Source organism: Vulpes lagopus, chromosome 8 (assembly GCF_018345385.1).
Source record: "Vulpes lagopus strain Blue_001 chromosome 8, ASM1834538v1, whole genome shotgun sequence".
NCBI classification, from domain to species: Eukaryota; Metazoa; Chordata; class Mammalia; order Carnivora; family Canidae; genus Vulpes; species Vulpes lagopus.
This window is the reverse complement of record NC_054831.1, coordinates 6,291,340-6,316,893: the sequence shown is the minus strand read 5'-3', so window position 1 is coordinate 6,316,893 and position 25,554 is coordinate 6,291,340. Positions and strand designations below refer to the sequence as shown.

Genomic DNA, 25,554 nt, shown 5'->3' with positions numbered 1-25,554 from the left:
ATTTCTAGTGATAAAAGAGCCTTGTGTTTCTGAGATAAGACCCACTACTTTTTGCATATTATTATTATATATCTTTATATACCATATATATGGTATATATATATGTGTGTATATATATTTTTTTCTAAACCATATAATCATTTCTATAGGCATGATTTATTTATATGGTGAATTGCCTTGACTGATTTTCTATTGATAAAACAACTTTGTATTCCTGGGATAGAATATATTTTATATAAGTTTATGTTATTTAATTTGGTTTGCTAAATTTGGTGTCAAATTTTTGATTTATATTTATGAGGAGTATTGGTCTTCACATTTTTCTTTTTTCGATGTCTTTATCTAGTTTTGGTATGCGGTAATGCTGGTCTCATAGACAAACTCAGTGGCCTCCTAGAAAGATTAGGAAGTTCTCTTTGCTTCTGTTCTCTAGAATATATTATTTCTCTTTTCAGGATATATTCTGAATAAGAATTTATTTTTTCCTCCAATGTTTGGTAGCTTGTATCAATGAAGCCATCTGAGTTTGAAATTCTATTTGTAGGAACGTTTGGATTCAAAGTTAATTCAACTTAAAATATACAAATTGTTTTTACTCAATTGACGTAATATTTCTCCGTTAAACTAATAGTTTGCGGGATCCCTGGGTGGCGCAGCGGTTTAGTGCCTGCCTTTGGCCCAGGGCGCGATCCTGGAGTCCCAGAATCGAATCCCACGTCGGGCTACCGGTGCATGGAGCCTGCTTCTCCCTCTGCCTATGTCTCTGCCTCTCTCTCTCTCTCTGTGACTATCATAAATAAATAAAAATTAAAAAAAAACTAATAGTTTGCATCTTTGGGGAATTTGTCCATTTCATCTAATTTGTAGATATACTGACATAAATTTGTTCTTGGTATTGTTTCTTATTATCCTTTTAACATCTGTGGAATATGTAGCGATGCCAACTCTCTCATTCCTGATGTTGATAATTTTTTCTTCTCTTTTTTTTTCTGATCAGTTTGGCTAGAGCTTCATCAGGTTAATTCATCTTCTCAAAGAACCAGCTTTTGGGTTCATTGATTTTCTGCTATTTTATATCTTATTGATATCTATTCTGAAGTAAGCCATCCAGAAAGATTGATCATGTGCCTTCATTTTTGTTTTTTAGACATTCATCTGAAAGTCCATCAGTCCCTGATATAAACAGTGACTAAGCAAATATTATTATTTGTCTAGTATTAGTTTGGGCAACTCAGAAGAAGCCATGTTGGCTCCTAACAAAGATTATGCCCCCAGGTTGGCTTTAGAATCCCTCAGTAAATGTTTCTCAGGGTCTTATCTGACATACACCCATTAGTGCACTCCCACAGTGCAATCCAGTCCAATGGAACAAAAAGCCCTTGTGTGCTTTCCATGTGTGAGGCATAGCATGGGTCCTGTAGAAGGAAAATGCAAATATGAAGAAGATATACCCTCTGGCGTCAACAAGTGCTCAGTAAAGTTTGGGAGACAGATACAAAGATTCCTGCTGGTGGGTAGCAGGCCAAAGGAGGTCAGCCTTCAGCAGAGAGGTCTAGACAGAGGAATGCAGAAGCCCAGAGGAAAGAGAGAGGATGCCTAGCAGAGTGCTTCTGGCAAGCTTCAGGCAAGTGACCACCCACTGCATGTGATGTGTGTAGGGAAAGTGATTGAATATAGAGGACAGTCCTATTCCATCTGTCAATCCCTAGAATGGTCCATGGAGGCAGGATTTGGCACTCTTAACCTTTTGTAGCCCACAAAGGGTTTGGAAGTGGAAAAACCGGTGGCAATGCCAGGCTTTTTAGAGGCTCTTGTGAATACAGTTCCATTGTCCATGAGGAAGCTAGTGGTAAGTGACTTCATGTCCCCCTTGGAAACTGGGATGCCAATCTCTTTCTGGGCAAAATTGTCTGATGTATCCTGAGGATAACCCAAGCTTTCCTTGGAAAAAATTGGAAAAAATCACTTTAATTGATATTTACTTTCCTTTTTATCACTCTGAGTTCTCAAAACATTGCCTAATATTTCTGTTTCCAAAAGAGCATTGACATGCCATACAGTGCATGATCTTTGTCCAAGGCAAAGATCAAATGGTATTGCTGTCTGGAAAATTTTCAAGCATGTTTGTCAGCAAATGCTACCCATTCATTATCGTTCTTAGGAGTGCATCCCTGGCAATGAGTGTAGTTTTTTTTTTTCATGAATGTGTAAATACACGCCCTCTGCTGGGGCGGGCTTTGTGCCTGTACTTCTTCCACGGACTATTACACCAACTCAGAACCCAAGCAGCTGCATTGCCCTGTGCTGCAGTTTTCCCATGGCTGCCACAATTTTAACCGGCTTTCCTCTGTTGTGTGTGTGTCTCCTGCTGACATCTGGCTTTGCTGAGGCAGGCAAGCTGCTGGTAGTACCCATGGATGGGAGCCACTGGTTTACCATGCGTTTGGTTGTGGAGCAACTCATCCAAAGAGGGCATGAGGTGGTTTTAATCATACCAGAGGTGAGTTGGCAACTGGGAAAATCCTCCAATTTTACGGTGAAGACTTATTCCACAACTTACAATCTGGAGGAGTTGAATCAGATGTTCAAGACTTTCTCTTATTCTCAGTGGAAAACTCGGCAGCAAAGCTCACTTTTTTGGGTCTTAAGTCCATTAAAAGACAGTCTTCAACCCCATTTTTTACATTGTAAGAATTTGTTTAGTGATCCAAAATTAGTAGAATACATAAAGGAGAGTTCTTTTGATGCAGTGTTTCTGGATCCTTTTGATGTGTGTGGCTTAATTGTAGCCAAGTATTTTTCACTCCCATCCGTGGTCTTCACCAGGGGATTATTTTGCCATTTTCTTGAGGAAAGCACACAGTGCCCCAGTCCCCTTTCTTATGTTCCTAGACCTTTCTCCATGTTGTCAGATGCCATGAGTTTCAGAGAGAGAGTGAGGAATCACATCTTCCACCTGGAGGAACATTTATTTTGCCACAATTTTTTAAAAACTCCTTTGGAAGTTGCATCTGAGATTCTCCAAACGACTGTCACGCCTTATGATCTCTATAGCCATACGTCAATTTGGTTGTTAAGAGCTGACTTTGTTTTGGACTATCCCAAACCTGTGATGCCCAACATGGTCTTCATTGGAGGCATCAACTGCCAGGAGGGAAAGCCATTGCCAAAGGTAAGTTACCTCCTCTTTTGTGTAGTAAGAATAATCTGGCTTTGGACATTAGAAAAAAAAAAGATTCCCACTGAACTCCAGATTTGACATTTACACTCCTGAACCCCAGATTTGACATTTACATTTGGAGATTTTTTTTTTCCTGGTTGAAAGAATTCTTTTGTGCCAATTCATTGATTCATGCATTAGCAAGTCTTATAAAGCTGCCCTCTTTGACATGTATTTGTATACAATTGATATAATTGTATATAATTTCTAGGGTGCATTTTGTAGAACTATCCTTTGGCAACTACTGAAAAACACACTAAGAATTGAAATTTCAGTTTTTTTAGAAAAAATCTAATGCCATAGATTTTGCCATACAGAAATAATCCTTTTTTAAAAAGATTTTATTTATTTATTTATTTATTCATTCATTCATTCATGAGAGACAGAGAGAGAGAGAGAGGCAGAGACAAGGGAAGAGGGAGAAATAGGTTCAGTGCAGGGAGTCCAATATGGGACTCGATCCTGGGACTCTGTGATCAGGCCCTGAGCCAAAGGCAGATAGTCAACTGCTGAGTACCCAGCTGTCCCATATAGGAATAATCATATTGGCATGTAGAAATGCCCTTAGATATTTTATATGGTATTTCTCCCGTTTTTCTGAAAGTATTTTATGTATATGCAGATATCTAATGTAAATTATCACACCTATTTTATTAAAATAAAATCTATAATGGATTGTACCTATTGTTCTTTACCTTGGTTTCTTCACTAACTAATAAATTATGAACATCTTTATAGTCAATCCAAAAAATCTGTTTCATCCCTTTTTTAAAAGATTTAATTTATTCATTTGAGACAGAGAGAGAGAGAGAGAGCACAAGGAGGGGGACAGCAGAGGGAAAAATAGAAGCAGTCTCCTCGCTGAGCAGGGATCCCAATGCAGGCCTACATCCCAGGACCCTGGGATCATGACTTGAGCCCAAGGCAGAAAGTTAACTGACTGAGACACCCAGGTGCCCCTGTTGCATTCTTTTTAATATTTACATAAAATTCTTTACTTTGGATACGCCATGGTTCATTCAACTCATCCATACCGATAGATTTTTAATCTTTTTCCCCACTGTGTCCTTTATAAGCAAGACTATACTACACATTTTTAAATAATTTGTTTGCATTCTCACATTTCAACAGTCTTGCTGTTCTGTCTGTATAGGCTGCATATCCTTAGAAGTAGGGGTTGTTGGGCCAAATGGTACACCCATATTATCTTATAACCAATTCAACAAATTGCTTTCAAAAGATTGAACAATCTGACACTTTGGTCAACAGTACATGAGAGCTCTAGTTTTTCCATACCCTGTCCAGCTTCAAATGTTGTCAGACTTCTAAAACTCTTTTAACCAAAAAAAAAAAAAAAAAAAAAAAAAAAAAAAAAAAAAAAAAAGAAGAAGAAGAAAGAAAAGAAAAAAAATTCTGATAGATAGATTGGCCATTGGATTTCATCTTTTGGGAATTGTGTATTCACCTTCTTTAGTCCTTTTTCTAGGGCCATTTGTCTTTTTTTTTTTAATTTTTTAAAATTTTTATTTATTTATGATAGTCACAGAGAGAGAGAGAGAGAGAGAGAGAGGCAGAGACATAGGCAGAGGGAGAAGCAGGCTCCGTGCACCGGGAGCCTGATGTGGGATTCGATCCCGGGTCTCCAGGATCGTGCCCTGGGCCAAAGGCAAGCGCCAAACCACTGCGCCACCCAGGGATCCCCCATTTGTCTTTTTTAGAGAAATGAGTGTAAGTCTTTTGAGTAGTAGGACAACTAATATTAACACTTTTTATGTTCTGCAAATATTTTTTGACTATTCTTTATCTTCTGTCATATAGAGGTTTCATTTTTGGTTGGTGAAACTTGTTACTGTTTTTCCTGGTGATTTCTGGATTTCACCTTGTTTAGGTCTTTCCCAAGCCTGAGATATATAAACACTTTTCCCATACTATGTCTTAGTATTTTTAATTCTTCCAGGGTTAATACATTTTTTACAGTGAAGAATTTATATGGTACAAGGATCCAACATCATGTAATGAAGAAATCCATTCTTTATCAGTTGAAATGCATCTTTATCATATTTTAAATTTCCAGATTTATTTACCTTTTTTTTTTTTTTAAATTTATGATAGTCACAGAGAGAGAGAGAGGCAGAGACACAGGCGGAGGGAGAAGCAGGCTCCATGCACCGGGAGCCTGATGTGGGATTCGATCCCGGGTTTCCAGGATCGTGCCCTGGGCCAAAGGCAGGCGCCAAACCGCTGCGCCACCCAGGGATCCCCTTATTTACTCTTTTGAACTCTATTTGTGAACTCTCAGTTTTGTTCCATTGATTTATTTATTTACTCATGTGCCAGTATCATATTTTTATTGTAGTAGCTCTATAGTCTGTTTTAATATGTCATAAGGTAATCCCCATACTCACTGTTTTTCTAAATTTTCTTGGTGATTCTTGTTTTTGACTCTCCTTCACAAAATTGCGAATTGTTTTATCTAGTTTTAAATAAAATAAAGCAATAGGGTTCTGATTATATGACAAAATGCTTTTATTAAATTGAGAGAGAATGACATCATTTTGCTTGGAACTTTTCCTATTTAGGATTGTAGTATTTCTCTTTTTTTATTCAGATCTTACTTTATATGTGTCAATAAACTTTTGCATTTTACTTTATATGCCTTTCACTTTTCTTGTAACATTTATTCCTAGGCATATTACTATTTTTGAAACTATTGTGAACAGGGCATTTTTCATTGCTATTTTGAAGTGATTATTAGTAATTAATGTATAGCTTTGGTTTTTCCACATTTATCTTCTATCTAGCCACATTCCTAATTTCTCTTCTTAGTTTCTAAGACTCTTAGGTATACAATATCATCTGCCAGTAATAATCCCTCCCCAAATTCATACATCTTATTTGCCTTATTGGAGCACATCCTTCAGAAACATTGTTGAACAATTAGTTCAGAACAATTATTCAATAGTTCCTATTGAATAATCTTGAATAGTTGGTTCAGTCAGTTTGATTTGGGGTTCAATCACTGGGATTGACATGGTCTTGAAAAATTCAAGAGTAAGATTTCTGATGAGTACATTGCATCTAAATCCAAATTAAGAACCTGGTGGCATGTTTCAGTTAATTATTTTATTAGAGACTTACTGAAGGCTCAGTAAATTTTGCAAAAGTCATGTTTTCTCATATAGTGGGAACCTGATTTTCCCTTCTGAATTAAGTAGTGGCTAGAAATGGATCATGCCCTCAGTGAATCTGTGTTGTGGGCATGCTGGTTATGTAACTCAGACTACCCACAGCCTGAAGCATATCTGGGAAGGATAGCATTTTGTAAGGGGGCTCTGCTCACCTTGAAATGAGCTGAGCCACCAGAATCTTTACATAGCTGAAGAAACTGCACTCATACTAGGTACACGTGCCCATATATGAAACTTAAGATAATGATGGGTTTATTTAGCATGACTGCAAGTAAATGAGAACCAAGATATCTGTTGGCCTGTAGGATGTATAGACTTTTATAATACATGCCAGTGATATCAGGAAATTTGGAGGGGCGGGGGGAATAAGAATAATTAAACTCTTTCCATCGTACTCACATTAAAAGTGAATTTTAGTGTTGTAAGAGGGAACATGTTAGTTTGTGTAAATTAATGATGCTGCATCAGAGATTGGCAAACCTTTTTAAAGGGCAAATATTTTAGCCTTTGCAGGGTTATATATGATCTCTGTTTAATAACCTTTTTGTTTGTTGCTTTGTTTATAGTTCTTTAAAATTGTAAGTTCCATTCTTAGCTCATGAGCCATACAAAAATAGTTTGTTCAGATTTTCCCATCCCTTTGGAGATGGAGTACAAGTTTTCTGGGTTCCCCTAGGGGATGGTCAGTAATAAGATGCTGAGGGAGAAGAGGGATCATGTAAGAAAAGGTAAGTTTTAGGTATATGGTAATAAAACACTCACCCTAAAAAAAGCCACCACTGCTCTCTTTTTTGTCACTGTATTTAATTTGCATTTTCTAGAATTTTGCATAATGGAATTATGCAATATGGACTCTCTTGTTTGACATAGCTTCTTTAGCAAAATTATTTTGAGATTCATCCTTGTTGATTCATATGTAGTAGTTCATTCCTATTTATTGTAGAGAAGCATTGTATTTGTGGATAACGCGCAGTTTATCCAGTCACATGTTGATAGGTCTTTGTGCTGTTCCCAGTTTTCTGTGGCTCAAATAAAGTGGCTCTGAATATTCGTATCCCATACAAATGGTTTTTGGATGGAAGCATTCTGTGTCCTTTTGTATGATGGTCCCTTAGGTGCGGCCATAAGAGGAGACACAGGAGAGGCTCAGGGAAACAAAGTTTATATTACTCACAAGTCCTAGAGAAAGGGGCTGCCATGCAGGGCTACATGGGGAAGCACCAGGGTTGGTCAGGAGGCAGAAGCAGCAGGAGCCAGACAGGGCCTGGGTCACTGACTTCATTGGTGTTTTCATGGAAAGGCAAGTCAGGGCAGGGCAGACGGCCTAGGACTGGCTAGTGTGAAGAGCTCTGGTGGGTTCTAAGCTATAGGGGTGTTCCCTGGTTGCCTGGTCCCTAGGCCTGGGATGATGAAGGCAGAGGAATATTGTCTCCTATGGCTCTGGATTGGTTAGTTTGCATCTCAAAGGCTTACAGTGGGCTGGGCTTCTTGGGATCTCTAAGAATCAGGGCTAGGGAAGGATGTGTGTGTGTGTTGGTGTCTCCCCAGCCAGAGGTTTTGTAAGATGTCAGAGCTTCACCAGAAAATGAAAAGTATCAGCCACTCAGGAAGTGTACTTTCTTTTCTCCGGGATGAATACCTAGGAATGGGAAGCCTTGGGCTGTATGGCAGGTGTAGGTTTCTAAGAAACTGCTGATCCACTGTAGGGTCTCACCAGCAGTAGATGAGTGCCCAGCCCTTCCAGAGAGTCACCAACAATGGGTGTGGTCTCTCTTTCACATTTCAGCCATTCTAAGATGTGTGCAAATTAAATTGTAGCTATAACTTGACATCTCCATTGAGCAATGATGTGGAGCACGTTTCCGTGTGCCTGTTTCCCATCTCTATTGTCTTGTGGTGAAATGTCTGTTCAAATCTTTGTGTATATAAAAAATGTTCCCTATTAGTGAGATTCAAGAGTTCTTAATAGATTCAGTACATAAGTTCTTAATCAGGTATATGGTGTAGAAATATTTCCTCCCAGTTTGTGGATTCTGTCTTTGTTGTCTTCTTTGTTTCTTTCTTTGTTTCTTTCTTTCTTCTTTTTCTTCCCCCCCCTTTCATTCTCTTTCTTTTCTCCTTTTAAAGATTTTATTTCTTTATTTTAGAGAAAGAAAGAGAGAGAGTGTGTGAGTGTGGAGGAGAAGCAGAGGGGGAGGGACAAGCAAAGGGGAGAGGATCTCAAGGAGACTCCCTGCTGAGCATGGTGCTGGTCTTGGGACTCCTCACCACCCTGTTTTCATGATCTGAGCTTAAACCACGAGTTGGCTGCTTACCTAAGTGAGCCATCTAGTTGCCCTGGATTCTCCTTTTTTAAAAATAAAATTTGGATTTAGAATAGACTTAGATTTACAGAAATATTGTAAAATGCAGTTGAAAATATTCCGATATACTCTGTACCTACCTTCCCTTATAGTTAACAGCTTATTTTACTACAGTGCCTTTGTCACATGAATGAACCAATATGATATGATTAAACTCTATATTTTACTCAGATTTCATTGATTTTTACCTAATGTCCTTTTTCATTTCCTGGATCCCATCCAGAATATCATATTATAGTGAGTGTCTCCTCTAAATTGTGATGATATCTCAGACTTTACTTGATTTTGATGATATTTGAAGTTCTGAGAATTATTGTTTAGGTATTTTGTGGAATGCCCCTCAGTTTCAGTTTGTCCTTTTTTTTAAAAAAAAAATCATGATGAAACCAGACTTTAGCTATTTTGGGAGGAAGACGACAGAGGTGATGTCTTTTCTTGCTTTCTGGCGGATGGATATCTGATTGTCGAAAAGGCTATTGTTTCCTCTACTGAATGGCCTTTGCATCTCCATAAAAGATCAGTTGTACATATGTCTATGGATTTATTCTGGACTTTCTAATCTGTTTCAATGATCTGTTTATGAAACACTTGATTACTCTAGCTTTACAAGAAGTCTTGAAATGAGAAGTGTTAGCTTTCTGTCTCAGTAGGCTCAGGTGCTGTCACAGAATACTATAGAGAAGTTCTAAAGTTTGAAGTCCAAGATCAGGTTACTGCCATGGTTGCGTTCTGGTGAGAGCCCTTTTCTGGGTTGCAGTCTGGTGACTTCTTGTATACTCTCATGACAGAGAGAGAGAGAGAGGGAGAGAGAGAGAGAGAACATGGTCTCTGTTGACCCATAAAAGCACTGATCCCATTCATGGGGGCCCCACTACCTTATCTAAATCCTAATTAACCCCCAAAGCTCCACTTCCTTATACCATCATATCAGCATAGAGTTTCAAATATGAATGTTAGGGAGATATAAGTATACAGTGTATGCCATTTCCAAGTTTTTTTAAAGTTATTTTGGCCATTTTAGATCTTTTACATTCCCATATAAGTTTTTAAATCAGTTTTCCAATTTCTGCAAAAATGCCTGCTGGGATTTTGGTTGAGATTATATTGTATCTACAGATCAATTTGGGAGAGAATTGTCATCTTAACAACTCTGGACCTCCCAGTTCATGAACGTGATTTATCCCTTCAGTTATTTATATTTTCTTTAATCTCTCTCACTAATGTTTTGTGGTTTTCAGGGTACAGTGTTTCACATCTTTTGTCAGAGTTATCCCATAAGTATTTCAAAATTTTGATGCTATTTAAATGGTATTTTGAAATTTTCATTTCTGATTGTTCATTGCTTGTATATAGAAATACAATTGGTTTTTTAGCTCCCTAGAACATTTTATTTATTTACTTTAATTTTTAAAATTTTCTTTAAATTCAATTAATTAATATAGAATATATTATTGGTTTCAGAGGTAGAAATCATTGATTCATCAGTCTTACATAATACCCAGTGCTCATTACATTCTGTGCCCTACTTAATGTCCATCATTCAGATGCCCCATCTCCCACCCCTCTCCGCTCCAGCAACCCTCAGTTTTTTCCTAGGATTAAGAGTCTTTTATGGTTTGTCTCCCACTCGGATTTCATCCTGTTTTATTTTTTCCTCTCTTTCCCCATGATCCTCTGTTTTGTTTCTTAAATTGCCCATATGAGCAAGATGACATATTATTGCCTTTCTCTGATTGAAATATTCCGCATAGCATACTGTCCTCTAGTTCCATCCATGACATTGCAAATGGCAGGATTTCATTGTTTTGATGGCCGAGTAGTATTCCATTGTATATATATCCCAAATCTTTATTCATTCATCTGTCGATGGACATCTTGGGCTCCTTCCATAGTTCGCCTAATGTGGACAATGTTGCTATAAACATTGGGGTGCAGGTGCCCCTTTGGATCACTACATTTGTATCTTTGGAGTAAATACACCATAGTGCAATTGCCGTGTTGTAGGGTAGCTCTATTTTCAACTTTTTGAGGAACCTCCATACTGTTTTCCAGAATGGCTGTACCAGCTTGCATTCCCACCAACATTGACGAGGGTGCCCCTCTCTCTGCATCCTCACCAACATCTGCTGTTTCCTGACTTGTTAACTTTGTTGAATTGCTGTATGAGTTCTAGCAATGTTGGGGTGGAGTCTTTTGAGTTTTCCACATAGAGTATCATGTCATGTGCAGAGTGAGATTTTAACTTCTTTGCAGATTCTGATGCCTTCTCTTTGTTTTTGTGTCTGACTTTTGAGGCTAGGACTTCTAATACTATGCTGAATAGAAGGGGTGAGATTAGACATCTCTGCATATTACTAACCTTAGGGGAAAAGCTCTCAGTTTTTCCCCATTGAGAATGATATTGACTGTGGGCTTTTCATAGATAGCTTTTATGATATTGAGGTATGTTCCCTCTATCCCTACCTGGTGAAGCATTTTAATCAAGAAAGGATGTTATACTTTCTCAAATGCTTCTTCTGCATCTATTGAAAGGATCATATGGTTCGTCTCCTTTCTTTTATTAATGTAGTGTATCCCATTATTGGTTTGTGGATGTTGAACCACTTTTGCAGCTCAGGGATGACTCCCACTTGTTTGTGGTGAATAATCCTTCCAACGTACTGTTAGATCCTATTGGCTAGCATTTTGCATTCATGTTCATCAGGGATAATGGTGTGTAATTTTCCTTTTGGTGGAATATTTGTCTGGTTTTAGGATCAAGGTAATGCTGTGCTCCTAGAAAGAGTTTGGAAGTTTTCAATCCATTTTTTTGTTTTGTTTTGTTTTGAAACAGCTTCAGGAGTATAGGTATTAATTCTTCTTTAAATGTTTGGTAGAATTCCCCTGGGAAGCCATCCGGCTGTGGACTCTTGTTTGTTGGGAGGTTTTTGTTTACTGCTTCAATTTCCTTGCTGTTCAGGTTGTCTGTCTCTTCCTGTTTCAGTTTTGGTAGTTTACACATCTCTAGGAATGCATCTATTTCCTTCAGATTGCCTAATTTGTTGGCATACAGTTGCTCATAATATGTTTTTATAATTGTATGTATTTCTTTAGTGTTGGTTGTGATCTACCTTTTTCATTCATATTTTAATGTTTTGGGTCCTTTCTCTTCTTCTTGATATGTCTGGCCAGGGGCTTATCAATCTTATTAATCCTTTTAAAGAGCCAGGCCAGGTCTTAGTTTCGTTGATCTGTTCTACTGTTCTTTTGGTTTCTATTTCATTGATTTCTGCTCTCATCTTTATTTTTGCTCCTCTCCTGCTGGGTTTAGGTTTTATTGGCTTCTATCATTGGCTGCTCCCATATTAAGGGCTTAAATATTTACAATTGTTAGATCTTCTTGTTGGATAGACCCCTTAATTATGACATAGTGTCCTTCCTCATCTCTTATTACAGTCTTTGGTTTAAATCTTATTTGTCTGGGGATCCCTGGGTGGCGCAGCGGTTTGGTGCCTGCCTTTGGCCCAGGGCGCGATCCTGGGGACCCGGGATTGAGTCCCACGTCGGGCTCCCGGTGCATGGAGCCTGCTTCTCCCTCTGCCTGTGTCTCTGCCTTTCTCTCTCTCTCTCTCTCTCTGTGACTATCATAAATAAATAAAAATAAAAAAATAAAAATAAATCTTATTTGTTTGATGTAAGGCTTGCCACCCCAGATTTCTTTTGACATCCATTAGCATGATAAATATTTTCCACACCCTCACTTTAAATCTAGATGTATCTCTGGGTCTATAGTGAGTCCCTAGCAGACAGCATATCAATAGTTATTGTTTTTTTCTTCAATCTGATCACAGTCTTTTGATTGGAACATTTAGCCTATTTACATTCAGAGTGATTATTGAAAGATATGGATTTAGTGGCATTGTATTACCTGTAAAGTCACTGTTTCTGTAGATTGTCTCTGTTCCTTTCTGGTATGTGTTACTACTGGGCTCTCTCTTTGCTTAAAGGGTCCCTTTTAATATTTCTTGTAGAGCTATTTTGGTGATCCAAATTCTTTTAGTTTCTATTTGTCCTGGAAGCTTTTTATCTCTCTTTCTATTTTGAATGACATCCTAGCTGGATAAAGTATGCTTGGCTGCATATTTTTTTTCATTTATCACCCTGAATATATCGTGCCAGCCCTTTCTGGCCTGCCAGGTCGCTGTGGTTTGGTATGCTGCCAACCTAATGTTTCTACCTTGTAGGATATGGACTTATTCCCCTGAGCTGCATTCAAGATTTTCTCTCCGTCTCTGGGATTTGCAAGTTTCACTATTATGTGTTGTGGTGTGATCTAATTAATTGATTTTGAAGGGGGTTCTCTGTGCCTGGTGAACTTGAATGCCTCTTTCCTTCCCTGGGTTAGGGTAATTCTCTGCTTTAATTTGCTCCAATATCCCTTCTGCACCCCTCCTTTTCTCTTATTCTGGGATCCTAATTATTCTAATATTGTTTTCCTTTATGTTATCACTTGTCTCTCGAATTCTCCCCTTGTGATCCAGTATTTGTTTTTCTCTCTTTTTTCCTCCCCTGTAGATTCTTCTTTCTTTCTTTCTTTCTTTCTTTCTTTCTTTCTTTCTTTCTTTCTTTCTTTCTTTCTTTTTATTGGGGTTTCTACAGAGATGATCACGTTATCTGTGAATAAGGCATTTAGAGTTTTCTTTCCAAACTGGATGCCTTTTACTTTTTCTGACTGACTGCATTGGTTAGAATCTCCAGAACTTCTATGAATAGGAGTGGTAGGATGGTCATCCTTGACTTGTATGTGATTAGGAGTAAGGCATTCAGTCATTCCTCATTAAGTATGTTGTTAGTTATGGGTTTTCATAGATACTTTTATTAGGTAGACAGTGTTCCCTTCTTACCTTGTTTTCTGACAATTTTGATCAGTAATGGATGTTGGATTTTGTCAAATACTTTTTCTGTGCCTATGGAGATGATCATATGGTTGTATTTTTCAGTCTATTTTTATGGTGAATTACCTTGATTGATTCTCTAATGTTAAAACAGCCTTTTTTGGTGTAAGTCCCACTATCTTTTTGTATATAATTATTATATAGACCTCATATTTTTATATACATTATATTATTGAATTTGATTTGCTAAAATTTGGTATAGAATTTTTGCATAATATATATGAGGGTATTGGTCTATAAATTTTTCTTTCTTTCTTATGATGTCTTTATCTAGTTTCGGTATGTGGCAATGCTGGTCTCAGAGACAAATTCTGTGGTCTCATAGAAAGATTAGGAATTTCTCTATTTTTCTGTTCCCTTGAAATATTATTTGCTCATTTCGGGATGTATACTGGAATAATAAATGGTTTTATTTCTTCCTCCAATATTTGGTAGTTTGTATTAGTGAAGCCACCTGGGCTTGAAGTTTTATTAGTTGGAAAGTTTGAATTCAAACTTAATTCAACTTAAAACATACAAGGTACTTTTATTCAGCTTATGTATTATTTCTCTGTTAAACTCTAGTAGTTTGCATCTTTTGAGGAATTTGTTCATTTCATCTAAGTTGTAGAATATATTGGCATAAATTCATTCTTGATATTCTTTCTTATTATCCCTTTAGCATCTGTTGAATCTGTAGTGATGCCACCTTTCTCATTCCTGATATTGGTAATTTTTTTCTTCTCTCTTTTTTTTCTAATCAGTTTAGTTAGAGCTTTATAAGTTTAGTTCATCTTTTTAATGCACAAGTTTTTGGGTTCATTGATTTTTTTCTATTTTTCTTCTATTTTCTACTTTATTGATATGTATTCTAAAGGATCCTCCTGGAAAGGAAGACCATTTGCTACCATATTATTTTTCAGACATTAATCTCAAAGTTCCTCAGTCACCGAGGAAAATGGTGACTAAACAAATATCTAGTAACCTAGTTCATTCATCTCCGAAGGAACATGCTGGCTCCTAACAAAGATTATGCCCCCAACTTGACTGTAGAATCCCTCACTAAGACTCAGGGTCTTATCTGACATACACCACTGAGCTCACTGATAAAGGTGTGTAGAAAACTCACATAATGCAATTCAGTCCAATCCAACAAAGGGTCCTTGTGTGCTTTCTCTGTGTGAGACATAGCATGGGTCCTGTGGGAGGAGGGTGCAAATATGAAGAAAATACATCCTCTGGCCTCAATGAGTGCTTGGTAGAGTGTGGGAGACAGATACAAAGATTCCTGAAGGTAGGTAGCAGGCCGAGTGGGGCAGCCATCACAGAGAGGTCTATACACAGAGGAGGTCTATCACAGAGAGGAATGCAGAAGCCCAGAGAAAAGAGAGAGAATGCCTAGCAGAGTGCTTTTGGTAAGCGTTAGGCAGGTGATCACCCACTGCATGTGATGTGTCTAGGGAAAGTGATTGAATATAGATGACAATCACATTCCATCAATCAATCCGTAGAATGGTCCATGGAGGCGGGATTTGGCAGTCTTAGCATTTTGGAGCCTCAGAGAGTTTGGATATGGAACAAACACATGGCAATGAGAGGCATGTAAGGGACTCATGTGAATACAGTTCCACTGCCCACGAGGAAGGTAGTGGTAAGTGACTTCAGGTCTTTCCTTGGAAACTTGGATGCCAATATCTTTCTGGGCAAAATTGTCTTATGTATCCTGAGAGTAAAAACCAAAATTTCTTGGAACAAATTGCAAAGATATCACCTTTTTGAAGTTTATTTTTCTTTTGATCGCTCTGAGTCCTCAAAGGCATTGCTTAATAATTCTGTTTCCAAATGAGTTTTGCGTGACATACAGTGCATGATCTTTGTCCAAGGCAAAGATCAAAAGGTATTCTTATTTGGAAAGTGTACAAGTATGTGTGTCAGCAAATGCTATTCATTCATTATTGTTCTTACCAGTGCATTACTGGCAATGAATGTAATTTTTTTTTTTTTACGAATGTGTGGTTACATCCCCTTTCCTGGGACAGGCTTTGTGTCTGTACTTCTTCCCTCAATTCTATCACACCAATTCAGAACCCAAGCAGCTGGAATCCTCCAATTTTACAGTGAAGACTTATTCCACAACTTACACTATGGAGGAGTTGAATCAGATGTTCAAGACTTTCTCTTATTCTCAGTGGAAAACTCGGCAGCAAAGCTCACTTTTTTTGGTCTTAAGTCCATTAAAAGACAGTCTTCAATACCTTTTTTTTTTTTTGTGCCCAAGATTACGTATCTGAGAAACCACCAAGGAGCTGACACCGATGCAAACACATGAGGGTTTATTTACAAGCTGGAGCTTGTGTCCAAGTATACCCGACACAGCAGAGCAGGGACTTGGACACTGAGGGGGGTTCCAGCTTAGTTTTATGGGCTGGTCTAGGGGACCTCTAGAGGTGGGGGAGGAATTTCTCAAGCTCTGTTCTCATTCTGATATGGGGCTTTTCACAGGGGCCTGAGATGGCTGTACTTGTGCTAACGCTGAATTTAAGGTGGAATGGCCTAATTTTCAAAGCCTCCACATTTCCGCCTCTCAGAGGAACCTAAGGAAGGACCAAATCATGGGTCCAGGTTGCTCTCAGAGTGAGCCAGGGGGAATGATTAAACCAGGATTCGAACCAACCTTGTTGCTCTTCTCGTTCCCATTTACGTCTCAGTGAAGAAGTAACCTCCTATGTTTAAGGCAGCACATAACCCCCCCCACCCCCCCCACCCCCGTTGTAAGAAGACTAAGTCTAATCCCCTTCTATTTTGAAGGACAACTTCAGACTAGGGAGTCTTGGAGGTGGGAAAGAGGTGAGAACAGCGCAGTCTTAGCTTAAGGGGATTGTCCTTGTCCAGTTGGCTTTTCCAGTCTGGAACAAAGTCCTTGTGAATGGCATGTGGATCAGCTGGCCGGATGTGGGTGTAGCAGACCCAGGGAGTAATCCCGTTGACCTTGAGAGTGGTGGGAGTGGTCAGGATCATGATGTAGGGTCCCTTCCAGCAAGGTTGAAGTGTTTGGTGTTGGTATCTCTGGACATAAACCCAGTCACCTGGCCGGTATTGATGGGTGCCCGGGGGTGGCCAAGTCTTGTAGAGGCCCTCAGCTTAGGCCACACCTGCTCATGGGTTCGTTGTAACGTTTGGAGGGAGAAAAGAAGTTGGTGATCATCAAACTCAGCAAGCACCTCAGGTTTTAAATTGGGGATAATAGGTGGAGGAATACAGAACATGATCTCATAGGGGGTCAGTCCTATCTTATATGGAGAGTTCCTCACCCTATATAGGGTGAAGGGGAGGAGAGTTACCCAGTCCCGGCCAGTCTCCAGGGCTAATTTATTTAAGGTCTCCTTTAATGTTCTGTTCATCCTCTCTACCTGTCCTGAGCTTTGGGCCTTATATACACAATGTAATTTCCAATCTGCCCCAAGTACTAGTGCCACTCCCTGTGTTACCTTAGAGACGAATCCTGGGCCGTTGTCTGATCCAATCTTAACAGGAAAACCATACCTCGGTAAGATGTCTTCCAGCAGTTTCTTGGTTACACTCTGTGCTGTTTTATGTTTGGAGGTAAATGCCTCTGTCCATCCTGAAAAAAGTATCTATGAACATCAGTAAATACCTGTATCCGCATTTTCTAGGTTTTACCTCAGTGAAGTCCACTTCCCAGTAGGCTCCTGGGCGGTCCCCTTAGAGCCAGGTGCCCGGGTTAGATCCATGGGCGGTGGCATTAGTTAACTGGCATGAGTGGCAGCTCACCACAATCTGCTCAATCTTTGCTCAAGAGTCTTTAATAGTGATCTTTGCATGTCATATGAGGTCTTCCATCTTCTTTGTTCCCATATGAGGACTCCGATGCATTTTTGGATAGGACTCGCCATCCTAGTTCCTCCGGCAGGATGATGCTGGAGTCTGCGGCCCTCCATCAGCCACGCAAGCACTGGGTCATAGGCAAGCGTTTGATCCAGTGTAAGTCAGCATCAGCATAGTTGGGGGTGTCTGGCAGGGTCGATGCCCCCAGATCGGGTCAGTGGTTACGGCTGCCCCCAGGTATCTGATTCCTTCTTGGACGAAACTGCCGCCGTCCATATACCAGGTGGTGTCCGCGTTTGGCAGTGGCTGGTCCTGGAGATCAGCTCTGATTCCATGCACCTGTGCCAAAATTTCTTGACAGTCATGCAAAGGGGGGTCCCAGTCTGGGTTAGGGAGACGAGAGGCATGGGGTATTGGTGGATCCTGACAGGGTCTGCCCCCGGCTTTAGTTCTATGTATATGGCCGGTCGGTGCCGGGCCAGCCCAATCCCCCCAGTTTCTGCCCATGCTTGGGGAAATTCCCGCAGCCAATGGTCAATGTCAGTCATTGGGGCTGAGGGCGTTTGATGGAGACGATATTCGTCTTCTAAACGCAGGATAAGCACCTGAATCAGGTGCCCCTCCTTGTTTAGGATTTTTGCCCCTTTGGGATGGAAGCGAATTTGTGCCCCCATCTTGGTGAGCAAATCCCGACCTAACAATGGGTAGGGACACTCAGGGATGACCATGAAGGAGTGGGATACCTGGCCCATGCCGAGATCCACAGTTCTTCGGGTAGTCCATGAGTACTGTTTGGTGTCCGTGGACCCTTGCACCCATGAAGTCTTGTTTGCCAATTTCCCTTGGGGTTGTAATAAAACCGAATGTTGTGCCCCAGTGTCCACTAGGAATTCAACGGGTTGCCCCTCCACTCTGAGAGTTACCCTGGGCTTGGGGAGGGGTGCCAAACCCCGACTCCCCTAGTCGCCCAGGTCCTCCATCTCCAAGATCTTGGCAGGGGCCTTAGATCTTTTGTTAGGGCACTCTTTCACCCAGTGGCCCTCTTCCTTGCAATAAGCACATTGGTTTTTGTTCAGCTTAGGGCGCTCCTGATGGGGACCAGGGCCATCCTCCTTACCTATCCCCAAAGCCAGCTTATTGAGGTGCCTCCGTCTTTCCCATGGGTCGTCCATGGTTGTGGCCAGCAGGATCTTGACCAGGTTTCAGGTCTGCCGGTCACTTAGTTTGGTTTGCTGCTCTTTCAGACTTTCTCTATTATTATAGACTCTTTTTGTTACTATTACAAGCCCTGCAAGCTCTTCTCTCCCAGTCTCTCTACTCTTTGCAATTTCTTTTTAATGTCCGGAGCAGCCTGGTTAACAAAGGCCATGATAATTGCGGGGCTTCTGGGCTCGTAGGGGTGCACTGCCTAAAAGCCTCCATGACTCTCTCTAAGAAGGCTGCTGGACTGTCGTCCTTGCCCTGTCTCACATCATAAACCTTGGCCAGATGGGTAGGCTTGTGTGCGGCAGCCTGGTGACCTGCCAGCAGAGTCTGGCGGTAGAGCCGGGGCCTCTCATTACCTTCAGCCAAGTTGTGGTCCCAGGTGGGGCAGGATAAGGGGAAGGCTGCGTTTAAGAGGTCTGGGTTTTGGGTGGGCTGTCTGTCTTCTCCCAGGACAGACTTCCGGGCTTCCACCTGAACTCGTTCTCTCTCTTCGGTGGTGAAGAGAACCTACAAGAGCTGTTGGCAGTCCTCCCAGGTAGGCTGGTGGGTAAAGAGAACAGTATCTAAGAGCCCAGTTAGATCTCTCAGATTATCAGAGAACTTTGCACAGACAGTTATGACAAGGACACAGTAAAGCAGACAAACGTTCCAGTGCGGCCGCGGAGACAAAACAAAAAGTAAACTGAAGGGCTGCCAGCCGGCCCTCCTTACAGACGAGGACCCCGTCCTTCTTACAGACGAGGACCTCTGTCCTCCTTACAGACGAGGACCCATCCCCCTTACAGACGAGGACCCCGTCCCCCTTACAGATGAGGACCTAAGTCCCCCTTACAGATGAGGACCTCCACCTCTTACAGATGAGGACCCCATCCTCCCTACAGGCGAGGACCTCCGTCCTCCTTACAGGTGAGGACCCTGTCCTCCTTACAGATGAGGACCCTGTCCTCCCGGCAGGGGCAAGGGACGTCTCCTCAAGACCCCTGGTTGACAGCCCACCAGCGCGTCCACCTAAGCCAATGTCGACCCAATACAGATTGGAATTCCTACAGGTAAAAGTACAATTTAGAGCTCTCAGAGAATATGCACGCAAAAGGTGGAAAAAGTTGAATGCACTCACCATGTGTGAAACCCTCTGGATGGGGTCCTGGGGGTCTCTCGGATCCCGGACAAGTCCCCAAGTGTTGTGCCCAAGATTACATATCTGAGAAACCACCAAGGAGCCGACACCGATGCAAACACATGAGGGTTTATTAGCAAGCTCGAGCTTGGGTCCAGGTCCAAGTGCACCCGCCGCAGCGGAACAGGGACTTGGACCCCGAGGGGGTGGGATTCCAGCTTAGTTTTATGGGCTGGTCTAGGGGAACTCCAGAAGTGGGGGAGGAATTTCTCAAGTTCTGTTTACATTCTGATATGGGGCTTTCAAGGGCATTAAGCTCTATTCTCATTCTGATATGGAGCTTTCTAGAGTGTTAAGCTGTAAACTGTTTTTTTCCTGTAACTGGAGCAAGGTAAATGTCAGCTCTTCTTCACAGGGGCCTGAGATGGCTGTACTTGTGCTAACGCTGAACTTAAGGTGGAATGGCCTTAATTTTCTCGGCTGCCACATTTTTAACATTGTAAGAATTTGTTTAGTGACACAGATTTTTTTTTAAAGATTTTATTTATTTATTCATGAGAGACAGAGAGAGAAAGGCGCAGAGACACAGGCAGAGGGAGGAGCAGGCTCCATGCAGGGAACAGGATGTAGGACTCAATCCCAGGTCTCCAGGATCATGCCCTGAGCCACCTGGGCTGCCCTAGTGATACAAATAGAATTCCTAAAGGAGAGTTCTTTTGATGCAGTGTTTCTGGATCCTTTCGATGTGTGTGGCTTAATTGTAGCCAAGTATTTTTCACTCCCATCCGTGGTCTTCACCAGGGGATTATTTTGCCATTTTCTTGAAGAAAGCACACAGTGCCCCAGTCCCCTTTCTTATGTTCCTAGACCTTTCTCCATGTTGTCAGATGCCATGAGTTTCAGAGAGAGAGAGAGTGAGGAATCATATCTCCCACTTGGAGGAACATTTATTTTGCCACTATTTTTTAAAAACTCAAGAAGTTGCATCTGAGATTCTCCAAACAGCTGTCACACCTTATGATCTCTATAGCCTTATGTCAATTTGGTTAAGAACTGACTTTGTTTTGGACTATCCCAAACCTGTGATGCCCAACATGGTCTTCATTGGAGGCATCAACTGCCAGGAGGGAAAGCCATTGCCAAAGGTAAATTACCTCTTCTTTTGCATAGTAAGAATAATCTGGCTTTGGGCATTAGGAAAAAAAAAAAGATTCCTACTGAACTCCAGATTTGACATTTACATTCCTTACATTTGGAGATTTTCTTCCTGGTTGAAAGAATTCTTTTGTGCCATTTTATTGATTCGTGCATTAGCAAATCTTATAAAGTTGCCCTCTTTGACGTGTATATATATACAATTGATATAATTGTATATAATTTCTAGGGTTCCTTTTTGTAGTACTATCCTTTGGAAACTACTGAAAAACACAGTAAGAAGTGAAATTTCACTTTTTAAAAATTCTAATGCCATCTCTTTTAGGAAAATGCCCTTAGCAGTTTTGTATGCTGCTTTTCTTTTCCCATTCCTGAAATTTTCCCATTCCTGAAATATATATATATATATATATATACACACACACACACACACACACACACACACACACACACACATATAGCTAATGTAAATGGTCACATCTGTATTATTAATATAAAATATAGTAATTGATTGGACATATTGTTCTTTACCTTGCTCTTTTTTTTTTTTTTTAAGATTTTATTTTTTTATTCACGTGAGACAGAGAGAGAGAGGCAAAGACCTAGGCAGAGGGAGAAGCAGGCTCCTTGCAGAGAGCCTGATGGGAGACTAAATCCGAAACCCCTGAAACATGCCCTGAGCCAAAGGCAGAGGCTCAACCACTGAGCCACTTAGCCATCCCCCTTGCTCTTTTCACTTTCTAATAAATCATTAACATCTTTATAGTCAGCCTATACAAACCTGTCACATTCTTTTTAATAGTAAAATTCTTTATTTTGGGTACACTATAGTTCATTCAATTCATCCATAATGATAGATATTTAAGCTTTTCCCACTGTTTCCTTTATAAGCAAGATTGTACTAAACATTCTTAAATAATTTCTTTGCATGCTCACATTTCCACATTCTTTCTCTTCTCTCTGTAGGCTGAATGTCCTTAGGAGTAGGGCTTGCTGGGCCATATGGTATACTCATATTACCTTTTAATTAATTTGAGAAATTGCTTTCAAAAGATTGAACATTCTGACACTTTGATGAACAGTACATGAGAGCTCTAGTTTTTCCATACCCTCTCCAGCTTTAGATGTCGTCAGACTTTCAAAACTCTTTTAACAAAAAAAATTCTACATAGCTGCTTTGATTTTCATACATAGATTGGTCACTTGATTTCATCTTTTGGGAATTAGGTATTCACCTTCTTTAGTCGTTTGTCTAGAGCCATTTGTCTTTTTATAGCTAATGACTGTAAGTCTTTTGAGTAGTAGGACTATTAATATTAACACTTTTTATGTATTGCAAATATTTTTTGACTGCTCTTTATCTTTTGTCATATAGAGTTTTCTTTTTGGTTAGTGAAACTTGTTACCATTTTTCCTAGTGGTTTCTGGATTTCACCTTGTTTAGGTCTTTCCAAGCCTGAGATATATAAACATTTTTTCCATACTATGTTTTAGTATTTTTAATTCTTCCAGTGTTAATACGTTTATTACAGTGAAGAATTTACATGGTATAAAGATCTAACATTATTATTTTTCTAGATAGTCCATTGTCCCAACATCATATAATGAAGAAATCCATTCTTTATCTGTTGAAATGCATCTTTATCATATTTTAAATTTCCAGATTTATTTACTTTTTTTTTAAAAGATTTTTATTTATTTATTCATAGAGACACAGCTAGAGAGAGAGGCAGAGACACAGGCAGAGGGAGAAGCAGGCACCACGCAGAGAACCCGATGCAGGACTCAATCCCGGGTCTCCAGGATCACGCCCTGGGCTGCAGGCAGCACTAAACCGCTGCGCCACCGGGGCTGCCCTTATTTACTTTTTTGAACTCTACTTTTGAACTCTCAGTTTTGTTCTATCAATTTATTTATTTACTCATGTGCCAGTATCATATTTTTATTGTAGTAGCTCTAGAGTCTGTTTTAATATATAATAAGGAAATCCCCATAGTCACTATTTTTTCTATATTTTCTTGGTGATTCTTGTTTTTGCTTCTCTTTCACAAAATTGCAAATTGCTTTGTCTAGTTTCAAAAATAAAATAATAGGGTTCTGTTTATATGACAAAAAGGTCTTTGTTAATTTGAGAAAGATTGACATCTTTTTGCTTTGATGTTTTCCTACTTAGAGTTGTAATATTTGTCTTTATTCAGATCTTACTTTATGTGTATTAACAAAAGTTTGCAGTTTACTTTATATGCCTTTCACTTTTCTTGTAACGTTTATTCCTAGGCATATTACTATTTTTGAAACTATTGTGAATAGGGCATTTTTTCATTGCTATTTTGAAGTGATTTTTAGTAATCAATTTTTAGTATAAAAATTTTTAGTAATTTTTAGTATAAAGTAATGTATAGCTTTGGTTTTTGCACATTTATCTTCTATCTAACCACACTCTTAATTTCTCTTCTTAGTTTCTAAGACTCTTAGGTATACAATATCATCTGCCTGTAGTAATCCTTCCCCGTATTCATGCTTCTTATTTTGCTTTATTGGAGCATGTACCTTCAAAACATTGTTGAACAATTAGTTCAGAATAATTATTTATTTTTTTAAATTTTATTTATTTATGATAGTCACAGAGAGAGAGAGAGAGAGAGAGAGAGAGAGAGAGACAGAGACACAGGCAGAGGGAGAAGCAGGCTCCATGCAGGGAGCCTGACGTGGGATTCGATCCCGGGTCTCCAGGATCGCGCCCTAGGCCAAAGGCAGGCGCTAAACCGCTGCACCACCCAGGGATCCCCAGAACAATTATTTGATAGTTCCTGAATAATGTTAAATAGTTGGTCTGGCCAGTTTGATTTGGGATTCAGTCCCTGCAATTGACAAGGTCTTGACAAATACAAGAGTAAGATTCCTGGTGAATACATTGCAACTAAATCCAGATGAAATATCTTATGGTATATTTCAGTTAATTATTTTATTAGGGACGTATTGTACATTTTATCTACTGATCTGGCTATTGAAGGCTCAGTAAATTGTAAAAGTCATATTTTCCCATATAGTGGGAACCTGATTTTCCCCGTTGAACTAAACAGTGGCTAGGATTGGACCATGCCCTCAGTGAATCTGTATTGTGGGCATCCTGTTTATGTAACTCAGATTACCCACAGCCTGAACCACTTCTGGAAAGACAGCATTTTGTAAGGGGGCTCTGCTCACCTTGTCTTGCATACCACAGGCACCAGAATTTTCACATAGCTGGAGAAATTGTGCTCAGATTACACACACACACACACACACACACACACACACACACACACACATATATGAAACCTAAGATGATAATGATGGGTTTATTTAGCATGACTGCAGGCAAATGAGAATGAAAGTATCTGTTGACCTGTAGGATATGCAGACTTATGTAATGCATGACATTTACCTCAAGAAATTTGGGGGGGGGGGGGCAAAATAATCATTAAGCAATTCCATCATCCATACATTAAGAGTGAATTTAAGTGTTGTAACAGGGATCATGTTAATTTGTGTAAATTAAAGATGTTGCATCAGAGATTGGTAAATTTTTTAAAACATTTATTTTATTTTTTTATTGGAGTTCAGTTTTCCAACATATAGCATATCACCCAGTGCTCATCCCGTCAAGTGCCCCCCTCAGTGGTAAACTTTTTTGTCAAGGGCATGAAGGTAAATATTTTAGACTTTGTAGCATCATATTCCATCTGTATCTTGTAAACTTTTTGTCTGTTTGTTGGCTTGTTTGTTTACTGCTCTTTAAAAATATAAAATCCATTCTTAGCTCATGAGCCATACAAAAATAGGTTGCTCAGATTTTTCTATCCCTTTGGAGGTGGAGAACAAGATTTCTGGGCTCCTTCAGGGAAAAGTCAGAAATGAGAAGACTGAAGGAGAAGGGGGATCTAGTAAGAAAACATAAGTTTTAGATAAATAGTAATACTTTATTATCCCTGAAAAAAGCCATTGCACCACCAGGTCATGAAAGTCTATTAGTAAATGAATGCTACTGGTACAAAGCAGGGTTACTGAATTTGAATTTAGAGCACTCAAGAGGTAACCAAAGTGCTTCTGATCAGCTGTGGGATCATGACTGGTGTTTGCAGTTTTTTTTTAAAGATTTTATTTATTTATTCATGAGAGACACAGAGAGAGAGGCAGAGACACAGGCTCCATGCAGGGAGCCTGATGCAGGACTCGATCCCAAATCCTGGGATCATGCCCTGGGCCCAAGGCAGGCGCTTAACCACTGAGCCACCCAGGTGTCCTTGTGTTTGCAGTTATTTTTAAAGAAAAGTACTGTGATTGGATGCAGAGGTCATGTTTCTCCTAATACAATTGGGGTTGCAACATCCCCGTTCATACATCTTTCCATCAATAACAAATACATGGAAGTAGGATAATTTTGTAATGCTCTTGACTCCCAGGTACCCCTATTTTAGGATTTGCACATGTCCCTGAACCCTTGTGGTTAATGGGGTCTTTGACTGGCTCATTTGACTCCCCTTCTCTTTGGTTTTTTACTTCT

General features: G+C 39.9%; 1 protein-coding gene and 1 long non-coding RNA gene across 2 annotated transcripts in view; one reads left to right on the top strand and one right to left on the bottom strand.

The window, feature by feature from the left end:
• Positions 1-2,279: 2,279 nt before the first annotated feature.
• LOC121496936 (UDP-glucuronosyltransferase 1A1-like) overlaps positions 2,280-25,554 on the top strand; it is an 81,786-nt gene continuing 58,511 nt past the window's right edge. Inside the window, exon 1 of the mRNA XM_041765857.1 lies at positions 2,280-3,172. Coding sequence (XP_041621791.1) covers positions 2,318-3,172 — 855 coding nt within the window. The 5' untranslated portion in view covers positions 2,280-2,317. The remainder of the gene's footprint in view (positions 3,173-25,554) is intronic.
• Positions 16,114-20,042, bottom strand: LOC121496943. Its single transcript, XR_005989374.1, has 5 exons — positions 19,854-20,042; positions 18,648-19,276; positions 18,274-18,371; positions 17,173-17,869; positions 16,114-16,836 (listed from the first exon to the last, which is right to left on the bottom strand). It is a non-coding gene; the product is annotated as an uncharacterized LOC121496943 (long non-coding RNA).